Genomic DNA, 21686 nt, shown 5'->3' with positions numbered 1-21686 from the left:
ACACCGCAATCCACGCTACGGCGATAGTCCCTGTGGCACCCAGGGTTGCATGTGCAAAGAGAAGGATGCTTGCCTCTCCAGAATGTACCTCTCCTACTTGACCCCCCGAGAAACCACCCTCAAAGACAAAGTCAAGGAAAACGTTTCGTTTCTGCTCGACTCGACTGGAAGCTTCCCCACGCAGGGCCCGAACCCTTTTCTTTCACGTGGCCTTTACGGGGCCCCACGCTGATCTCACGTGTCAGCCGTGGCAAATGAGCATTTGCCGTGAAATTCGGGTGAACAAGAAAATTCCTTAGGCTCTGAGGCCCCACGGCGACATGGAGCAGGATGCTGTCACTGCTCCCGCACGCCCTCACGCCAGTCAGACTCTGGGGTTCGGTTCCTTTGGAAGCAGAACCTCATGTGCTCAGGAACACGGAGAGCCACGCCTTTCCTCAGTCTCTGTTCTCACAATAGTCTTCAACACTAAAGCGTCCTTCACCTGGTGAGTCGAGGTGCATCACCACCTCCATTTCCTCCCTGTCCCACTTCTGCGCCAGCTCGTGGGAGCCCCAGATCGTCCCAACCCACCTGAAACGCCAATGTGCTCCTGCTGTGTGTCAGGAGACGTCCAGAGCGGCGGGTGGCAGGCGGACTGCCGTGGAGGAGACTCAGCGTCCGGCGTGCCCGAGGGACGGTCAGTGAGGGACACTTCCTTCCTTCCCGGACTCTTAGACCCGCCCAAGGTCACGTGACCTCTCGGGCACTTTAATCCCATGCAGCCCATCACCTTGGTGCTCCTCACGTCTCCACACTAGGAACGAATCCCGGAGGTTTAGCGACTGCTTGCCGTTGTAACTGGTATGCATGCATGTGGAGATAGACGTCTCAGAACACATCTTCACCCTTGGACAAAGAGACTCGCGTGTGCATGCCTGTCGCGTTCGTAAACTGGTGTTTCTCGTGGGTCTCCAGGGAAGCTTGCGGGGCCCCTGGCCTCACGTACGTTCCTGTGGTTGGGGGCCCCTTCGGCGTCCTCCGTGTCCAAGCTTCTCCCTTTGCCAACGGGAGCGGTGTGTCCATGACCTATTTGCAGTGTCCCTTCACTCCACACCCTGCCCTGCCCTCCCCGTCCCCCTTTCTGCCTCTAGGGCGGTGACTGCGCTCGCTGGGACCTTGGGAGGAATGGGATCCTATGTCCCGTGTCCCCTGGGAACTAGCTGCCTTGGCACTTGGTCTCGTGACCCAAGTCGCTGTTCCTGACAAGTCCCTGTGTTGACGCAGGGGGGCTCCCTGTGGCCGACGCCCCCCGTTTGGGGCTCTTTGTTCTTGCCCATCAACTCGGACGTTCTGTTTAGCTTTTGCTCCCATTGGGGGATGTTGGTGTGACTGCCACCGTTTCTCCTGGCCTGGCCTGGCTGGCCTCAGCCACGGACACTGTGTCAGGGAGATGTCTTTGGGATCCTGAAGGGCCAGACCCACGGGACAAGGTGCAACCCCATCGGCGGGGCATTCCTGAGTGTCATGCAAGCGAGCACCTTTCTCCCACAGCAGTGCAAAAGCTAGCGGCCCCACTGGCCGAGGGGGAGGGCCTGCGTCGGCAGTGCCGTCGGCACCCTGGACGGTTTCCCTCCTTGAACGTTGGCCTGCGTTGGGCGTCGTGTGCGCTTTTCATTTGGCCTTTCCTATCTTCTCCGGGAGGCTGCTCCTGTGGCCTCTGTCCACTGCCCTCAAGGCATGGCCCTCCCCCAACCTGGTGCCCTCCAGCCCCGCCCACCGCTTCCTTCAGCCTCTGCCTGGCCTCCTCACTCCCTGGCACCATCCTACGGCCCCACCCCCTTACACGCAGCATCCTTTCCCCTGCCACACCCATGCCCACACCCTTTCCCAATGCTCTCAAACCTCCGTTGGCTTGGCCTCGCTTCCAGGCCGTGGCTCCACGGGGCCAGCCTGGCGCCGGCCACTCTCAGGACCACTCCCCAGGGAGAAGCCCCCAGAGAGTGGGCGGGGGAGGGGGCGAGCGAGGCCAGGGCACAAGCACACCTTTCCCTGTTCTTCAAATATCCGTTGGCCCCCTCCCTGCTTGGTTTTGTACCCCTCCCTGTTCTTATATTATTTTTCCTTCCCTTCCCTGATGCTCATCTGTTTTGCACCTTAGAGCCTTCATATGAGTGAAGTCATAGGCTAGTTGTGTTTCTCTGACTAATTTCGCTGAGGAGAATACCCTCTACTTCTAGCCACATAGTTGCGAATGGCAGGCACCCTGTCTTTCCTTTCGATCGCCGCGTAATGTTCCACTGTATATATATGTGCCACCTCTTCTTTTTCCATTCCATGCATCTATGGACATTCGGGCTCTTTCCATACTTTGGCTAGTGTTGGTAGTGCTGCTAGAAGCTTTGGGGGCGTTTGGGTGCAGGTGCCCCTTCGAACCAGCACACCCATATCCCTTGGGTAAATACCTAGTCGTGCAATTGCTGGCTCATAGGGTCGCTGTGCTTTCAATTTTTTGAGGAACCTCCATACTGTTTTCCAGGGTGGCGGCGCCAGTTTGCATTCCCAGCGGCAGTGCAAAAGAGATCCTGTTGCTCCGCACCCTCACCAACATCGGTTGTTGCCTGAGTTGTTAATGTTAGCCGTTGTGACACGTGTGAAGTGGTAGCTCATTGTGATCTTGATACGGATTTCCCTGATGATGAGTGAGGTTGAGCATTTTTTCATGTGTCAGTTGACCATCTGGATGTCTTCTGGGAGAAGTGTCTATTCATGACTTTTGCCCATTTCTTCACTGGATTCGTTGGGTGTTGGCTGTTGAGTGTGATCAGTTCTTTATCGATTTGTATACTGAGCCTCTCTCCGATGTGTGGTTCGCAAATATCTTCTACCATTGAAGATTTCGCTGATTTGTTAGTGTAGCTGATCCGTTTCCTTCCCGGTGCAGAAGAGTTTTCTTTTGATGAGTTCTCAATAGGTCGTGTTTCCTTTTGTTTCCCTTGCCTCCGGAGACGTGTTGAGTAAGAAGTTGCTGTGGCCCAGATCACAGAGGCTTTTCCCTGCTTTCTCCTCGAGGGTTTCGATGGCTTCCTGTCTTACACTTAGGACGTTCCTCCCTTTTGAGTTTCTTTACGTGTACGGTGTAAGAAAGCGGTGCGGGTTGCTTTTTCCGCACGTCGCTGTCCAGTTTTCCCAGCACCACTTGTTGAAGAGACTGTCTTTATTCCATTGGATATTCTTTCCTGCTTTGTCAAGGAATAGTTGGCCATCCATTTGTGGGTCCGTTTCTGTTCTCTTGAGCTGAGTGTCCGTTTTTGTGCCAGGACCATACTGTCTTGATGATTACAGCTGTGTAATTACAGCTTGAGGTCTGCGATTGTGATGCATCCGGCTTTCCTTTCTTTTTCAACAGTGCTTTGGCTCTTCAGGGTCTTTTCTGGGTCCATACAAGTTCTAGTATTGCGATATGAGTATGGCTAGTCCTGCTTTCCTTTGTCAACCATGAGCATGAGAGATGGTTTTCCATCCCCTTGCTTTCAATCTGAAGGCGTCTTTAGATCTAAAGTGGGTCCCTTGTACGCAGCGTGTGGATGACCTTCTTTTCTCACCCGTTCTGTCACCCTATGTGTTTTGCTTGGAGCATTGAGTCCATTGACGTTAAGAGTGAGTACTGAAAGGGATGAAGTTATTGCCATTGTGTTGCTTGTAGAGTTGGAGTTTCTGGTGGTGTTCGCCGATCCTTGCCAGTGTTTTCTGCCTGTGGTCTGTTTTTTTCTTTTATGTCTTTTGTCCCCTGGGAGAGTCTGCCTTCAAATGTCTTGCAGGGCTGGCTGAGTGGTCAGGAACTCCTTTACTTTTTGCTTGGGAAACTTTCCATCTCTACTTCTATTTGGAATGACAGCTTTGCTGGACAAATAAGTTTTGGCCGCGTCCTTTTAGGATTCAGTGCGACGAATATATCCTGCCACTCATTTCTGGGCTGCCAGGTTTCTGTGGATAGGTCTGCTGCAAATGTGGTCAGTCGTCCCTTGTAGGGGAAGGACTTTTGTTGCCCTTGCTGCTTTCATGATTCTTTCCTCGCCTGAGTATTTTGTGAACTCGACTAGGCTCTGCCTTGTTGATGGTTGGACGTTGTTGAATCTAATGGGAGTCTTCTGCTGTGCTTCCTGGATTTTGTGTGTCTTTCCCAGGTTAGGAAAGTTTTCTGCTGTGATGTGCTCACATAACCCTTGTGCCCCCTTGTCTCTCTCTCTTCGTCTTCTGGGACCCCTATGATTGTGATGTGATTCCTTTTCAATGAGTCGCTGAGTTCCCGAATTCTGAAACCCTGCTCTTTTGCTTTAGTCTCCCTCTTTCCTTCCGCTTCGTGATTCTCCATTGCTTTGTCCCCTCTATCGCTGGTTCCCTGCTCAGCCTTATCATCCTTGCCGCTGTGGCATCTGTTCCAGATCGCAGCTCGCTTTTAGCATTGTTTATTGCATCCTGGCTAGCTTTTACTTCTTTTATCCCCACAGAAAGGCATTCTCATCGACTTTCGACCCCAGCTGGTATTCTTATTCTCGTGATTCTAAATTCTGGTTCAAACGTCTTGCTCGTATCTGGGTTGGTTAAGGGCCTGGCTGTCCTTTCTTCCTGCTCTTTCTGTTGGGGTGAATTCCTTTGCTTCGTCATTTGGGAGGAAGGAAAGGCATGAATAAGACAAAAGAATTCGAAATTTAAAAATAAGACACAACACACACACACAAATCACACAAATGATGCTAGAGCCTAGGTGAGTTTTGGTCTGGTTGTTGAAATGGGCTTGAAAGATTAGAGGAAAAAGGGAAAGCACATAAAAAAAGGAAACCGTGTGAACATTTGGAAAAAAGAATACAACGAAATAGGATAAAATGAAATGATGGAATTCAAATAGAATTTGACACATTTACAAAAAATTACACGAATATAGTCGAAAGACATTCAAGGAAATTATTTTAAACCATGGAAAATAACAACATATGTTTTCTCTTTCTGTCTTCATGAAAAAGAAAAGAAATGAAAGAGAAAAGAAAAGAGATGGACCCGCGAACAGACTGAAATACGATTGAAGTTACATTGTTGTCCCCTAGAAGTCAAAGGATGAAGCACTTTGTAGTCCATACACTACAAAGTGGCGGAGACACCTGGCTTCCTGAAGAGCCAGGTTGGCCCAGTTGGGCGGTGCTAAGTGTCACGGCTCTGTTCTCCACTAGATGGCGCAGCTAGCCTACAAGCGCGGATTGCTGGGGCGCTTGGAGGTGCATATGCGCATGCGCGGGAGCGGAGCCCTTGGCGTCACTCAGGTGCCCAGTCTGTAGTATCGGAAGTCGGCTGTCTGCGGTCGGCAATCCCGCCCCCGTCCTTTGTCTCCGGCTTCTGTCCACTGGCCGCTTTGACACTGTCCGTGGCCCAGCCGGCAGGTTGCCAGGAGACACCTCCCTCCTGGGATTTACCTCCCAGGCGGCTGTGTTTCCCGACCCCTCTCTTCTGAGGGCCCGCGGCTGAGACCTGCTCAGATCCTCCGCGTCAGGGTCTCAGCGAGCGGTGGCCGGGTGCCGGCCGCACCCAGGAACACTGGCAACACCGTGCCGCTGCCGATGCCCAGAGACTGCGGCTGGGTGCCAGCCTGCGCCCGAAAACGTTCACGCGATGGTGTAGCAGCAGCGCTTCGAGGGTTATGGACAATCACCACACCCTTCTGGTACCGGGCTTCCCCCTTAACGACCTTGTTCCAGCACCAGCGAATGTGGCTGTTCTCCGGGGTCTGCTGGGACCTGTGGGGTCGGCTGGGGTGGCCACACAGACTCTACCTCGTGTCCTGGCAGCAGGGGAACCGCTTTTCTCCGTGTGGGTCCAGACACCCCTCCTCCACACCCCCAGTCTTCACTCTGCTCTCGGGGATTCGCCCTTCCGACCAGAGCACCGCCAGCTATCAGATGCGGAGTTTCGCACTCTGCCCTCCCCCTGTTTGTACAGTCTTCATGGAATTTAAACCCGCTCCTTTCTCCTTCCTCCCGTTTTGGTTCAGTGCCTGTGGCTCTTTCCACATGTCCACTTTCTCCCCAGCTGCTTTTGGCGGGGGGAGGGGACGGCGAGGGGATTGCTTTCCCCATATTCTGCCCCTGTCTCCGTCCTCTCTCTGCAGGCAAAAACAGCTCCCTGCCCTCTGTGGCTTCTCTCTTCCCCAGTTCACCTCTCTGCGCCGCGTCCCCACGGAGTTCTGGGGTTCAGGTTGGGCAAGCTGTTGCATGAATCCTCAGATCAGTTTTCGAGGTGTGCAGGATGCTTTTGTGTTGATGTGGCTGCATTTTATGGATGCAAGAGCAAAAAAAACTTCCATGCTCTTCTGCCATCTTGGCCCCTCCCCCCACACTGCCTTTTCTGTATCGTCATGAATGCCCTTACGACTTGCAGGGTGACGTCTCTGAATTAAGCTTTCCGTGACAAATCCAGATTAGGCTGGCTGGATTTGGCGAGACCCAATAACGCTGTTCCTATTGCCGTGATTGCTCCCACATCGCCGCACGTGAGGCCACCTGCCTCCTGGTTTCCCCCTATGCAATCTTCTTTGCTAATTGTCAACAGTTTTTAAAATTGAATGTCTTGACTTAACTGGATTTATACTTTGAAAGAAAAGTTCCTGGAATGTCTGGAAAATAGATCGTCACCAGTGGCCCGAGCAGCTCAAGGTGGTCAATTTTAGCTCAGAGTCCAGGGTCCAGCACGGCCAAAGTTAAGTCACAAGGAGGGAATCCTAGACCCACCAGACCTTCTGTAAGTAAATGTTCATGGTCGCCTTTATGCCCCACGAAATGCTCAGGCTGCAGTGCGAGGCACGGAGACTCCGACCTGCCAGCCTGAGCAAGTGCCCGATGCCAGGTCCTCCTGGAAGTCTAGGCAATGCCCGTGCTGGCCAGCAGCGCCCCCTGCTGGACAGAGAGCAGTGTGGCAAGGCTCCCTCTTGTCATCTCCCCCACGGATTGCAGAGCCAGGGGTGTGGACTTCATCAGGTGTGGGTGGAACACGTGACACACGGCCACCCAGGAAGAGCTGGTCATAGTCATCCGGGGAGCTGACTGGATGCATATGGAGGCCATCTTGAGATCCAGATCAAATATTGTCCGTGTGTGCGTGTGTGCGTGCGTGTGATATACAGGTTTTAATCCAGGAAGAGAAAGTTGGATCCCAAAATTTCTACAGGATGACCTAGCGTGGTTATTTTCTGTGGCTTTTCCCTTGGTGGCTCAGTTGCACATACACTGTTTGCATTTTACCCACGATTCTGCCCACTTTAGAATCAAATCCACAGGAAAGATAGATGTCTCGTGTGCATGTCTTTTGAGCTCTAACATCCAGCTAGCCCTGTTGAACTCTTTCACTGCGAAAGTGCCATGTCATCACTCATCTGTGGAATAAAAAACAAAACAGAAGAACATAGGGCAAGCGAAGAATAAATAACATAAGATACAATCACAGCGGGAGGCAAGCCATAGGAGACTCTTCAAAACATTTTGTTTTCTCTTTGTCTTAGAGAGAGAGAGAGAGAGAGAGAGAGAGAGAGAGAGAGAACGCATGACCAGGGGAGTGGCAGGCAGAGGCATGCACACAGAATCCAGAGCAGGCTCCAGGCTCTGAGCTGTCATCAGAGCGCCGGACACGGGGCTTGAAGTCTCAAACCCTGAGATCATGAGCTGACTGAATCAGAGTCCGAACCGGCTGAGACCCCCACGTGCCCCAGGAGAACCCTTCAGTGTAGAGAAGAAAGTGAGGGTTGCTAGAGGGGAGGAGTGGGTGGGCTCCATTTGCAACGGGCGTTATGGAGGGCCCCTGTGGGGGTTGGCAGTGGGTGTTTCATGTAAGGGACGAAGCCCTAAATTCCACCCCTGAAACCAAGACTACACTCACTGTTAACTGAATTTGATTTAAATTTGGAAACTGGAGGGGGGACTGGGTGCCTCAGTCGGTTGAGTGTCCAACCTCAGCTCAGGTCAGGATCTCATGGTTCGTGGGGTTGAGCTCCACGTTGGGCTCTGTGCTGACAGCTCAGAGCCTGGAGCTGCTTTGGGTTCTGTGTCTCTCACTCTCTCCCCCTCCCATGCTCACACTCTGTCTCTGTTTTGTGTGTGTGCCCCTCTCTGTTTATTTAAACATTTTACTTCATGTTTAAAACATGAAAACAACAGACCAATACATTTTAAAAGTAGATTAAGAAAAAGTATTTTTCCTCTATCGGCTATGATAGTTGAACATCCAGAATTCAATATGATTTGCTGTACAAAATTCACATACTGACATTAGTTCCCACTACGTGTGATGTGTATGTTTAGTGCAGACTGGAAACAACAACAACAACAACAACAGCAACAACAGGCTTTACCCTGTCAGTGCCATTGGCAAACGACCAGAGATCTCCTATATGGCCCCCCTCCCCTGGGGGGAATTGAAGGATCATGCACTAACTCCCATTCAACAATGTATTTAGTGAGTCTCTCTCCTAAGAAATACAGGTGTGACAGAGAGCATCCATCCATACCCTGACCTGAAATACCACATTGTTGCCTCGGTGTCCACTTGAGACTGTTTTTCTGAGGTGTACAACCGAGGACCAAGATTGCAATGCAACTGAGCAGAAATCCCTGAGCCTCCTCCCTTGTGGAGGAGATTGTCCGATGGGGGGATGGTGGTCAACTCTGCGGAACAAGGTAGAGCTGCTTGGTGGCTCAGCAAGAAGAGGTGGGAGAAGGTTCCTTTCCCCATTTGCTCTGCAGCCTCATGGGAGGGGGATTGTTAAGGGAACCTCATCGAATGAACATGGGCCAGGAAGGCTCCACCCACCCGTCTCCAGAGACATGAGCATGTATTTGCTCCTTGCCATTTCCAGGCAATTAGCCAATGTTCACATGAACATGTGGAGCCTTTACAAAATATTTTATGTATACAAGGAAACACTTTGCACAGTTATGAATTCGTGTTTCCTTCTGCTCCTCTCCTTCCGACACAAGACATTCCTGAAAAGGCCGTCTGCTCCCACGTAGAGCTAGAGTTCTTCCAGTTTCCTGGTCATTTGCCACTCCTCCGTGTGGAAGCACTGAGATTGTTTCAAACTCCTTCCCCTGCCGGTGCATGTTTGGATATCACCGAGAGTCCCCACACGCACATGTTTGGGCACATGTACTTTACCAATACACAGAGAGTAGGGAATGGGATGATGGGACCGTGAGTCCCAGGCATTTTCACAGGGACTCCCGGTGCTCTGCCTTGTTTCCACCTTCATGCCTCCTTGGCCACTTCCTCTGACCCTTTCAGGCTCTGAGAGTGCCCAATGATCCTCGGTGCTGATGGAGGGGAGAAACCTTCCAAATACCCAGCATAATCCACACCTCTCCAATAACATCATTACAGCCAGCCAGCCTGAAAGCTCAGGATTCTCCAGGTCAACTGGAACGCCATACCCCATGAATACAGCCAGATTCATGTTCCCTCCACATGTCCCGATCACACCCACCCACAACACACAAAATGTGGCCTACAAGGGACTGTGAGTGAGTGAGTAGTGAGTGAGGGCGGGTGAGTGTGCACGTGGGCAGGCGTGTATCTCAAAGCCCGTAGTGGGATCCCTGCACTGCTTCCTGAGACCTCTGTCCCTTCTTGTTCTTCCTCTTGGTAGCTCTGGCTCTGCCGGTGAGACAAGGGACTTGGTGAATGGCCGTTGCCCTCTGAGGTGGGATGTCCCTGGCTGAACTGTTGAGCCGGTAGATGTTTGGTTCACGGTGATCCTTTCCCATCTCATCTCTGTATTTGGACTGGTGAATTAGGACCGCGTCGGGGGGAAGAGCAAATTCTAGTTTCCTGAGGTTGAATTCAGACTTGGGACGGTGGCTTTCTTGGAGGAATCTCCACTGGTCTAACGTGGTTGCTGGCAGTGGTGTCTCTTCCACGTGATCCTCCAATTGTGGCCCCTCGATGTTGGGGTCGGTTTCAGGCCCCCCTTGGGCCGCAGCCGTGCCTGCGTGGTCAGCCTGGAGGCATGTGGATTCCCCAGCACCTGGCTCACTCGCACGGTCTCTTTCCAATTCACTCTTCTGGATGTAAAAGAGGACATAGGCGTGTTGGCTCAGGGCAGACGTCGCATCACTGGCGGTCACCTTCGCATCATCCATTTTGTACCACTGGCCGTTCCCAGCTTTGATGTAACAGAAGTAATGTCCGCTGTGACAATTCCAGCCCGCGTGCACCAGCACGGCATAGAGCACATAAGTCAGCGACCCCCCGTTCTGCCCAGACGCGTAGCGTCGCATGTCAAGGCGCTCAGGATATTGCACTTCCTTAGCCAGTTTGCTGCCCGTGAAATGGCAGAATCGTTTCAATACCAGCATCAGGACCTTGGAGCAAGTGTGCAAAGTCAACGTCTTGGAAGCAGGTACCTTGTCGAGACAAGTACTACAACGATAGGCATTTTCACCATCCAACTGTTCGGGCTTCACCAAGTGTTGCAAAGCTTGGCTCACGCTCTGAGCTGCCCTGATATCCAGGCTAATGTCCAGGTAAGGGTCCAAAGTGCTGGAGACACCCTGGCAGTGGAGACACTGGATTTGAGACCTCCAGTACCCCCCAAAGATTTGCCGGATGAGGGTGGCGTCCTGAGCCTGAGGCTCTGAAGGCTTGTCCTCACGCAAACACGCTTGCTGCATAGCATCCAGAGTGAACATCAGAAACTCGTGGGCATCCTCCTGCCTGTGTGTGTGGAAGGCAGCGAGCAGTTTTGGCGGAGGCCGGATCACGTCTCCCGGACGGCAGAGGGCCCGGGTCACGTGAGCCTGCAGAGCACACAGCACGCAGAATGGCTGCCTCCCACAGCTTCGGGAGTGCTCCTGGGACAGCATGTAGCTGGCGAGGGGTGGTGTGTACGTCAGACACTGCAGGGCCGCATTCGCATAGCACGTGTTCCCCAGGTTCTGCAGGCCAGCCCCAACCACAGAAGGTCTCCTCCAACTCACAGGTTTCTTTGCGGGGGGCAGACCCGTCGACGTGGGAGCCCAACCGTTAGGCAGGTCGCAGGGTGTGTGCGATGACGGTGACGGCTTCTCAGGCAGAGTGGGTCCTCCGTGGCCTTCAGCACCACCCGTATTTGATCCGCAAGGTTTGAGGTTTGGAAAGACACGGAACTGAGTCTCCTCTCGGCAGTGGGAAGAGGGCGTCTCCATGTCTCCTGAAACGTGGAGCCTCACGTTGCAGAGCGATGCTTCTCTCAGGAGGCCAGTCTCAGAATGATGGCTGGGGCCCTCTCCTCAGCCCTCGTAAAGCTCGCCCCACCCACCTGACTAGGACCACGTCATCCAATCAGCTACCAGCTGGAGTTGGATGCAGGGTCTCAGGGTGTGGTCACTCTTCTGCAGACAGACGACTCAGCCCAGCCTTCCTCCTGCCCCTCCCTCCTCAAGAGGCACACACACGTTTCACCACTTTCTCCACCTCCCTCATTTCCATTGCTCCCTCTCTGGACAGACGGACTTGAGCATTTCCAACCTAGAGGAGATCCTTTTTTGAGTATCCACTTTGCTCTTAGATAACACAAAGTGTCGAGGAATGACGGCCATGAATTTTTTAGGCCGTGGAAATCATTTTACCAATTGAGCTCTGGTATCATGTAGGAGCACCTCCTGTCCGTCAGCCAGAATGTATGTGACACCAGCAAATTATTCTGGAATGATTACTGTCCATGGATTTGATTCTAAAACTCCTGAACTGTCTCCATGGGATCTGTGTATACGACTATCATGAAGGTCCTTTGCAACATGTCTGTCTACCAAGGGGTGGCCGAGAAATTGTCCCAAGAAATATCGTTTGCCTGGTTTCGGGCTTTGTAAATGCTTTCTTCATCTTGTAGCTCCCTTCCCAATAGGAGAACAAATCCTAAACCCATCACTTGCCAAATTGTCCCTGGCATTACTAGCAAATCACATAGCAAGGTAGGTATAGGTTCCCGTGGTTCAGGACATGTTGGTTGTGGGTTTGTGACGTTTATAGACGGTTTGACATTGGAATTTAGACATGCATGGACCAATGTCCCCTCGTGGAAACTGTGGCTTTAGGGTGTCAGTATCTCTAGACCAGATTTCAGAACTGACCAGGTCTACTGACATCGTGCTTTCTTCTCTAATGTTTGTTTGTTTTTCACTTTTAACATTTTAATTGATTTATTTTGAGAGAGACAGAGACAGAGAGAGACAGAGAGCGAGAGAGAGCGCTCATGTGGACAAGCCAGGGAGAGACAGAGAGAGAGGGAGAGAGGATCCTCAATGAAACAGTCACCTCCTCGGGGTCACCAACTAGGAGGAAAAGGCTGCGAGCACGTGAGGTGTCTCACTGCCAAACACACCCATGTGAGGGGAAGGAAAGGGGCAAGGGGTCAAGGAGGACACCCAATGGGATGCACAAAAGGAGTCTTCAGACTCTTGTGACCACAGCCTCAAGACACGGCCCTCTCCCTGCCTGGTGCCCTCCAGCCCCCCCCACGGCTTCCGTCAGCCTCCGCCTGGCCTCACTGCATGGGACCGGACCACGGCCCCACCCTTACCCGCAGCATCCTCACCCCTGCCACACCCATGCCCACACCTCATCCCAATGCTCTCCGCCCTCAGTTGGCCCGGCCTCACGTCCAGGCCGTCGCTCCACGGGGCCAGCCTGGCGCCTGCCACTCTCAGGACCACACCCCAAGGAGAATCTACCAGAGAGTGGGTAGAGGAGGGGGGGCGAGCGAGGCCAGGGCACAAGCACACCTTTCCCTGTTCTTCAAATATCCGTTGGCAGGCAGGCGCCACGTTTGGACCTGTTTCTGCAAGGAATCATCTCTCCCTTTGGTTGTCATCTCCTCCTAGAAAACCGGTTGTGTTTTCACTGGACGGTGTTAGATGGTAGGAACTCTCACGTGACTGGTCTGAGCAAAGCAAGTTGCCCTATTTAACGTAGTGACTTGAGCCAGTCCATTCCAGACCTTCCTGGAGCATAAAGCTGACCCCTGTCCCAAGACGAGACACCTGCTCCTGTCTGAGTGCCTGGCCCCGACAAGTCCATTCTCCCCGGGTCTGGAGCCTGCCCGTCTTCAGACTCCACGAACACCCCCTTGCTTCTGGAGCCTCAGCCCCGGCCACCTGCCACGTGGGCAAAGAGGCCTGCAGAATTGCTTCCAAAGAACCCTTTGACCACCTAATTCTCTGTCCTCTCTCATCAATCGCTCGTCACTCTATGTGTCTATCTCCTAACTCTCGTGTCTCCTTCCCCTCTCTAGTATCTATCTGTGGAATGTCTTTCTCATCCTTTCCTTTGTATCTCTTCTATGCCACCCTCCTTGACGTGACTTGTGAATGAAAATGCCTTTGAGAGACACGTGGACAGCAGCCCCTAATGCTGACTGATTTCCCACGCACATGTTCTTTCAGTTCATGGGTTTTTATGTTGACAGACAGAGAGAGACAGACAGAGAGAGAGAGAGAGGGAGGGAGGGAGAGAGAATGTGGGGGAGGGTTAGAGAGAAAAGGAGAGAGGCAATCCCGAGGAGGGAGGGAAACTCAAAGTTCAATCTCCCCAACCCTGAGATCATGACGTGAGCCGCCGTCTCCAGGTCAGACACTTCTCTGACTGAGCCACCCAGGCATCCCGACCCTCATCGGTTTCGAATTCACCTCTAGCATCGTCTTGTTCCCAGGACACTTGGAGAGACTTTATCTTGAAAGGGGAAGAGAGGTTAACCCGTGTTTCTTTGCTGCTTCTGAATACTTAGTTGTTCTCCGCTAGGTGAGGATCCAAGTCCCAAGTGCACTTGGGAACCAATGCAGGATTCTACTCTAAGTGATGGGAAACTACAGTGTACACACAAAAAAGAAAACCATGCACATTCGGTCGTGTCTGAGCAAATTTTATTAGCTGTGGTAACACTACACACAACGTTGCACTATCAGGGAAAAACAAAAATGCAGACAGCATGTAAAATATTCCCCGATATGATCTGCAGAAAAACGATATCAGTGAACTGTTCTAACACAAAAGATTGCCTCCACTTGCCCAGCCCAGACTGGAATCATTCCTCCGGTGTCCCCAAATTGAGACATTCGCAAACCCACTACACATTCATTTCACAGATCCTTAACTTTACATTCGAGTGGACGACCTCTTGCTCTCCTGGCGCTGGATTTCTCATAGAATCTATCGAAACGAAAGAAACGAGACCTTGTTGATTGAGACGGAGCAGGTGAACCAGAAGGTGTAGATGCATAAAGGAAAAGTGCGCCATGAGCGTCTGCACGTGGGCGCTCAACCCACTCCCCGCCCCAAGCAGGACACCAAACACGGTGTGGACGCAAGTTTTTGTCCTTGCAGGTCTTTGGGGGAATTGCTGCTTTAGCAAAAATAGGTCACGGCCCTGCCTTGCCCGCCGCTCCGCAGTCACCTGCTCGGGGTCACAAGAGCCAGAGGACGAGTGTCCGAGGACATGAGGTGTCTCACTCGCGGTCGCTCTCCTCCGAGGACGAGGAAAGCTGCAGGTCATCGTGGAGGATGCTCCGGGAGACAGGCACACAGCCTCCCTCAGACTGGTGTGTGACGGGCGGGCCCTGGCCAGGGGGGACTGGCCTCTCGGGAGGTGGCAGACAGGGAGCTGCTATGAACCTGGAGCTCCAGCCGCCTTTGTCCAGGCGGCTGAAGACCATTCGCAGGGGCTGGCCGGGTGCCTGCGGACAGGGCGGACACGGGGGCAAGGTGCACGCCTGGAGAGTGTCCAGGTGAGGTTGGGGGCGTGGAGGCTGGAGGCCCCTGCTTTGCACCGAGGCGGGTGTCTTCCTGGTCAGCTGGGCTGCCCCCGTGGGACCACATGCACTTCTCCCTGCTGGACGACACAGACTCTGGCGCAGCCCCACGTGGGTGCTCCCTGTGCTCTTGTGGGGTGGCTGGAAGGGGCTGCAACGTGGTTTCTTTCGGGGGTTCTGGCACGTGTCGTCGGGGAGCGGGTCCCATCTCTTGCCTGGTGTCTGGATGTGGGGCTGGGGACTCGGAGCCAAACGGGTCGGAGGAGGATCAGGGCTCACCTCAGGACGCTTGGCTGGTGCCTGGGCGTGGCCAATGCCACGCGCCTTGGAGACAGCCCTGGAAGCTTCCAGGGAGGCACATCGGGGCCGGTGTTGTCTCAGCTGGACACCGAGGCCTGGATCCCGGGCAGAGCGTTGGTGTGCCGGGGCAGGCGGGGCAGGCGGGGCAGGCGGGGCTGGGGTCCCCACTTGCTGGGCATCCTGTCGGCCAGCAGGCGGGAAGGTGCTCGCCGCAGGTCTCCCGAGAGGAGCAGCCGACGGGGACAGCTGTGTCGTGTCAGGCGTCCCGCTGGGAGGCTCAGCCGGGACGTGCGGCTCCAGCACGGACACCCTCTTGGTGGTGTACACGGGCATCGGCCTGTGCGGATGCTGTGGGAACACACAACACACAGACAACGGCCATCAGTCCTTCCTCCCCACCGAGGACACATGCACGACAAGCACAGCAAAGAAACAGACAGAAACGCAAACAACCGGGAGAGACGGGAAAGGATTGTACTGACAGAGGACAAGGGCCTCCAGCTCAACGTCGATCGGGAAGAAACACTGGGCAGTAGCCCCTTGATGCTTTGATTCCACGGGAGCGACGGACCAGAAAGGTTGTGCATCGTGCCTGCCTCCCGAAGTGGACAAGCACGTCCATTCAGGCTTCTAGGGAAAGGACAGGCGTCCTGCAGGTGGAGGTTCGCGGGGGGGTGGGGGCGCTACTGAGTTTGGATGGCCAATGGGGCGGGTGTATGTGTCACCAGGGAAAGGTGCCTGTGCCTCCCAAGAGGCCTAGGTGTGGGCACAGCGTCCCGAAATTATGTTGGCACGCCCACCCGGCACCCGGTTAGCACACATGCAAGGAATCCTGCCGGATCATGGACACCCAGCAAACGTGGCTGGAAAGGACCCACACGGAAATCCCAATGTTGAGAATCGGGGCGGACCCCCTTCCTCAGCCAGGAGGGCCGGGAAGCCCGTCACATCCCCGTCCCCAGGAGAGAACGAGAGCAGGGACGGGGGACACTCACCCTCACATAGTCACAGGATTCTGTGGAGTCCCTCCAGGCTCGCTGCTGCCTTCCAGGGCCTATCCTGGGGAATCTCTGCAGCAGCGCCTTCCTCTGCTGGGCTTCTCGCCTGCACGACCAAGAACGGGAAGGTGAAGGAGCGGCATTTCGTGTGTTCACCTGGGGAGCGAGCGATGGGGCTTGGGCAAGATCTCCTTTCTTCATCTGCCCTCCTGGCTCCCACTCCAGCGAGCCGTCCAGGTTGGCCCAAGACGTCCTTGCGTTGAGAGCCGTGTGCGCCACTGCCTGTCACCTGCCGCCTCCCCCTGTCTCCCTACCGCAGGACACACAGCCTCAGGGACTCCTCCAGAGCAGCTCAATAGGCTCGTGAGGTCCCCTGGGGGGCGGGGAGCTCCTTTCTCTGCCTCCCCCACCCCTGTGTGTGTCTGAAGACGACACAGCACCCAGTGTCCGGGTACAGAGACACAGCGACCTGAGCTGCCAGGCCACGGGCAGGCCGGAGCCGGCCGCATCCTCACCTTTGTCCCTCTTCCATGTCCCTCGCAGCCTGGTTGAAGGGCCCGGGCTTGTGCCGGTCCTGCTGCTGGCGTGGTTCCACATTCTCCTTCGGCTTCCTGGGGACAAAGGCCTGGGGGGCCAGGCACCCGTCCCAGCGCTTCATGGGGCACCTGGTGCTGGATGCGTTGTGCCCAAAGGCTCCGCAGTCCTTACACTTGAGCTGCGGACCAAGGAGGAGGGGCTCAGTGAATCAGCACCAGTCACAGTCCAACTGCAAAGGACATGACAAGGACACACTCGGGGAGCAGAGGACTGGTGTGGGTGGGCCAGGGCACACCGTGGACGGCTCGGGCGGTGCCAGGAGACGGAAGTTCCTAGGATTCTACCCAAGCCTCTGTGAGGGACGGACCGGGAGTTGGGATTGCAGGTCTCAGGCCGCGTAGAATGAGCCCCATGCCACGATGGGGACAGACACCAGGCTGGACGTGACCCTACGGCCGAGGGAGCTTGTCCCAGTGGGCAGGCTGCTGAGATGCCAAGGCAGGCCACCGTGGGCCAGGAAAGGACGACCGACTTCCGGACACAGAGTCTTCATTCCCTCGTCATGTGCGATCCCCGGCTTCAGAGGCATGGCTCCCCCACCCCCACCCGACCCAGCCCCTCCAACCCGCCCACTGGTTCACCACGCCTCCAGGGCTCCACTTACCCGAGGATCCTCGTCCTCTAGCCTGGGAACCCTGGGCGCCATGGGTGCTCTCCGTTGCCTCTTCCCGTTTGAGGCTTTCAAGGGTCTGGAAGGTGCGTGCTGGGTGTGACCACCCGCCATCTGCCCCCTCTCCGTGAAGGGTCAAGTCAGCCTTGCTCGAAGATGGGTTTCTGGACTTCCTGAGTCAACGGGAAAAGGAGAGTCATTCCCACAGACACAACGACTCCTTCATGAACCTTCCTCCCCCAGCGGGCATGAGGGGGCGTCATGCCCACCAGGTCAAACACGGTCCTCGCCTGGGAGGTGGGACCTCTCCCTCCTGCATGTTCTACGCGCTCTCCCGTGGACCCGCCCGCAGGACGGCACCCTCAGGCAAGGCCGTGGAGGTGGTCTTGCATGACTCGCCGGAGAGACTTTCGGGAAGTCTCTCCCAGCGCCCTCCGGAAGGAAAACCACGCACAAAGTCCCGACCCCCATGGACACCGCAATCCACGCTACGGCGATAGTCCCTGTGGCACCCAGGGTTGCATGTGCAAAGAGAAGGATGCTTGCCTCTCCAGAATGTACCTCTCCTACTTGACCCCCCGAGAAACCACCCTCAAAGACAAAGTCAAGGAAAACGTTTCGTTTCTGCTCGACTCGACTGGAAGCTTCCCCACGCAGGGCCCGAACCCTTTTCTTTCACGTGGCCTTTACGGGGCCCCACGCTGATCTCACGTGTCAGCCGTGGCAAATGAGCATTTGCCGTGAAATTCGGGTGAACAAGAAAATTCCTTAGGCTCTGAGGCCCCACGGCGACATGGAGCAGGATGCTGTCACTGCTCCCGCACGCCCTCACGCCAGTCAGACTCTGGGGTTCGGTTCCTTTGGAAGCAGAACCTCATGTGCTCAGGAACACGGAGAGCCACGCCTTTCCTCAGTCTCTGTTCTCACAATAGTCTTCAACACTAAAGCGTCCTTCACCTGGTGAGTCGAGGTGCATCACCACCTCCATTTCCTCCCTGTCCCACTTCTGCGCCAGCTCGTGGGAGCCCCAGATCGTCCCAACCCACCTGAAACGCCAATGTGCTCCTGCTGTGTGTCAGGAGACGTCCAGAGCGGCGGGTGGCAGGCGGACTGCCGTGGAGGAGACTCAGCGTCCGGCGTGCCCGAGGGACGGTCAGTGAGGGACACTTCCTTCCTTCCCGGACTCTTAGACCCGCCCAAGGTCACGTGACCTCTCGGGCACTTTAATCCCATGCAGCCCATCACCTTGGTGCTCCTCACGTCTCCACACTAGGAACGAATCCCGGAGGTTTAGCGACTGCTTGCCGTTGTAACTGGTATGCATGCATGTGGAGATAGACGTCTCAGAACACATCTTCACCCTTGGACAAAGAGACTCGCGTGTGCATGCCTGTCGCGTTCGTAAACTGGTGTTTCTCGTGGGTCTCCAGGGAAGCTTGCGGGGCCCCTGGCCTCACGTACGTTCCTGTGGTTGGGGGCCCCTTCGGCGTCCTCCGTGTCCAAGCTTCTCCCTTTGCCAACGGGAGCGGTGTGTCCATGACCTATTTGCAGTGTCCCTTCACTCCACACCCTGCCCTGCCCTCCCCGTCCCCCTTTCTGCCTCTAGGGCGGTGACTGCGCTCGCTGGGACCTTGGGAGGAATGGGATCCTATGTCCCGTGTCCCCTGGGAACTAGCTGCCTTGGCACTTGGTCTCGTGACCCAAGTCGCTGTTCCTGACAAGTCCCTGTGTTGACGCAGGGGGGCTCCCTGTGGCCGACGCCCCCCGTTTGGGGCTCTTTGTTCTTGCCCATCAACTCGGACGTTCTGTTTAGCTTTTGCTCCCATTGGGGGATGTTGGTGTGACTGCCACCGTTTCTCCTGGCCTGGCCTGGCTGGCCTCAGCCACGGACACTGTGTCAGGGAGATGTCTTTGGGATCCTGAAGGGCCAGACCCACGGGACAAGGTGCAACCCCATCGGCGGGGCATTCCTGAGTGTCATGCAAGCGAGCACCTTTCTCCCACAGCAGTGCAAAAGCTAGCGGCCCCACTGGCCGAGGGGGAGGGCCTGCGTCGGCAGTGCCGTCGGCACCCTGGACGGTTTCCCTCCTTGAACGTTGGCCTGCGTTGGGCGTCGTGTGCGCTTTTCATTTGGCCTTTCCTATCTTCTCCGGGAGGCTGCTCCTGTGGCCTCTGTCCACTGCCCTCAAGGCATGGCCCTCCCCCAACCTGGTGCCCTCCAGCCCCGCCCACCGCTTCCTTCAGCCTCTGCCTGGCCTCCTCACTCCCTGGCACCATCCTACGGCCCCACCCCCTTACACGCAGCATCCTTTCCCCTGCCACACCCATGCCCACACCCTTTCCCAATGCTCTCAAACCTCCGTTGGCTTGGCCTCGCTTCCAGGCCGTGGCTCCACGGGGCCAGCCTGGCGCCGGCCACTCTCAGGACCACTCCCCAGGGAGAAGCCCCCAGAGAGTGGGCGGGGGAGGGGGCGAGCGAGGCCAGGGCACAAGCACACCTTTCCCTGTTCTTCAAATATCCGTTGGCCCCCTCCCTGCTTGGTTTTGTACCCCTCCCTGTTCTTATATTATTTTTCCTTCCCTTCCCTGATGCTCATCTGTTTTGCACCTTAGAGCCTTCATATGAGTGAAGTCATAGGCTAGTTGTGTTTCTCTGACTAATTTCGCTGAGGAGAATACCCTCTACTTCTAGCCACATAGTTGCGAATGGCAGGCACCCTGTCTTTCCTTTCGATCGCCGCGTAATGTTCCACTGTATATATATGTGCCACCTCTTCTTTTTCCATTCCATGCATCTATGGACATTCGGGCTCTTTCCATACTTTGGCTAGTGTTGGTAGTGCTGCTAGAAGCTTTGGGGGCGTTTGGGTGCAGGTGCCCCTTCGAACCAGCACACCCATATCCCTTGGGTAAATACCTAGTCGTGCAATTGCTGGCTCATAGGGTCGCTGTGCTTTCAATTTTTTGAGGAACCTCCATACTGTTTTCCAGGGTGGCGGCGCCAGTTTGCATTCCCAGCGGCAGTGCAAAAGAGATCCTGTTGCTCCGCACCCTCACCAACATCGGTTGTTGCCTGAGTTGTTAATGTTAGCCGTTGTGACACGTGTGAAGTGGTAGCTCATTGTGATCTTGATACGGATTTCCCTGATGATGAGTGAGGTTGAGCATTTTTTCATGTGTCAGTTGACCATCTGGATGTCTTCTGGGAGAAGTGTCTATTCATGACTTTTGCCCATTTCTTCACTGGATTCGTTGGGTGTTGGCTGTTGAGTGTGATCAGTTCTTTATCGATTTGTATACTGAGCCTCTCTCCGATGTGTGGTTCGCAAATATCTTCTACCATTGAAGATTTCGCTGATTTGTTAGTGTAGCTGATCCGTTTCCTTCCCGGTGCAGAAGAGTTTTCTTTTGATGAGTTCTCAATAGGTCGTGTTTCCTTTTGTTTCCCTTGCCTCCGGAGACGTGTTGAGTAAGAAGTTGCTGTGGCCCAGATCACAGAGGCTTTTCCCTGCTTTCTCCTCGAGGGTTTCGATGGCTTCCTGTCTTACACTTAGGACGTTCCTCCCTTTTGAGTTTCTTTACGTGTACGGTGTAAGAAAGCGGTGCGGGTTGCTTTTTCCGCACGTCGCTGTCCAGTTTTCCCAGCACCACTTGTTGAAGAGACTGTCTTTATTCCATTGGATATTCTTTCCTGCTTTGTCAAGGAATAGTTGGCCATCCATTTGTGGGTCCGTTTCTGTTCTCTTGAGCTGAGTGTCCGTTTTTGTGCCAGGACCATACTGTCTTGATGATTACAGCTGTGTAATTACAGCTTGAGGTCTGCGATTGTGATGCATCCGGCTTTCCTTTCTTTTTCAACAGTGCTTTGGCTCTTCAGGGTCTTTTCTGGGTCCATACAAGTTCTAGTATTGCGATATGAGTATGGCTAGTCCTGCTTTCCTTTGTCAACCATGAGCATGAGAGATGGTTTTCCATCCCCTTGCTTTCAATCTGAAGGCGTCTTTAGATCTAAAGTGGGTCCCTTGTACGCAGCGTGTGGATGACCTTCTTTTCTCACCCGTTCTGTCACCCTATGTGTTTTGCTTGGAGCATTGAGTCCATTGACGTTAAGAGTGAGTACTGAAAGGGATGAAGTTATTGCCATTGTGTTGCTTGTAGAGTTGGAGTTTCTGGTGGTGTTCGCCGATCCTTGCCAGTGTTTTCTGCCTGTGGTCTGTTTTTTTCTTTTATGTCTTTTGTCCCCTGGGAGAGTCTGCCTTCAAATGTCTTGCAGGGCTGGCTGAGTGGTCAGGAACTCCTTTACTTTTTGCTTGGGAAACTTTCCATCTCTACTTCTATTTGGAATGACAGCTTTGCTGGACAAATAAGTTTTGGCCGCGTCCTTTT

General features: G+C 54.4%; 1 protein-coding gene and 1 long non-coding RNA gene across 2 annotated transcripts; both read right to left on the bottom strand.

Annotated features, from left to right (window-relative positions):
• Positions 1-9532: 9532 nt before the first annotated feature.
• On the bottom strand, positions 9533-11198 carry LOC147581444 (ubiquitin carboxyl-terminal hydrolase 17-like protein 6). The gene has a single exon (XM_086702876.1). It carries the CDS (start codon positions 11196-11198, stop codon positions 9591-9593), a length of 1608 nt encoding a protein of 535 aa, XP_086559002.1. The 3' UTR covers positions 9533-9590.
• Positions 11199-13893: 2695 nt separating this feature from the next.
• On the bottom strand, positions 13894-14840 carry LOC147581443 (uncharacterized). The gene is made up of 2 exons (XR_015249667.1): positions 14441-14840; positions 13894-14196 (listed from the first exon to the last, which is right to left on the bottom strand). It is a non-coding gene; the product is annotated as an uncharacterized LOC147581443 (long non-coding RNA).
• Positions 14841-21686: the final 6846 nt, after the last annotated feature.

The sequence above is a fragment of the Puma concolor genome, chromosome B1, assembly GCF_028749965.1.
Source record: "Puma concolor isolate L17-30 chromosome B1, mPumCon1.1.hap2, whole genome shotgun sequence".
NCBI lineage: Eukaryota > Metazoa > Chordata > Mammalia > Carnivora > Felidae > Puma > Puma concolor.
The sequence above is the reverse complement of the archived record's forward strand: the minus strand, read 5'-3'. Positions and strand labels throughout refer to the sequence as shown.

Bases quoted from the DNA above. Each gene is read 5' to 3' on its own strand.
- LOC147581444 (XM_086702876.1), bottom strand. From the start codon at position 11,198: ATGGAGACGCCCTCTTCCCACTGCCGAGAGGAGACTCAGTTCCGTGTC.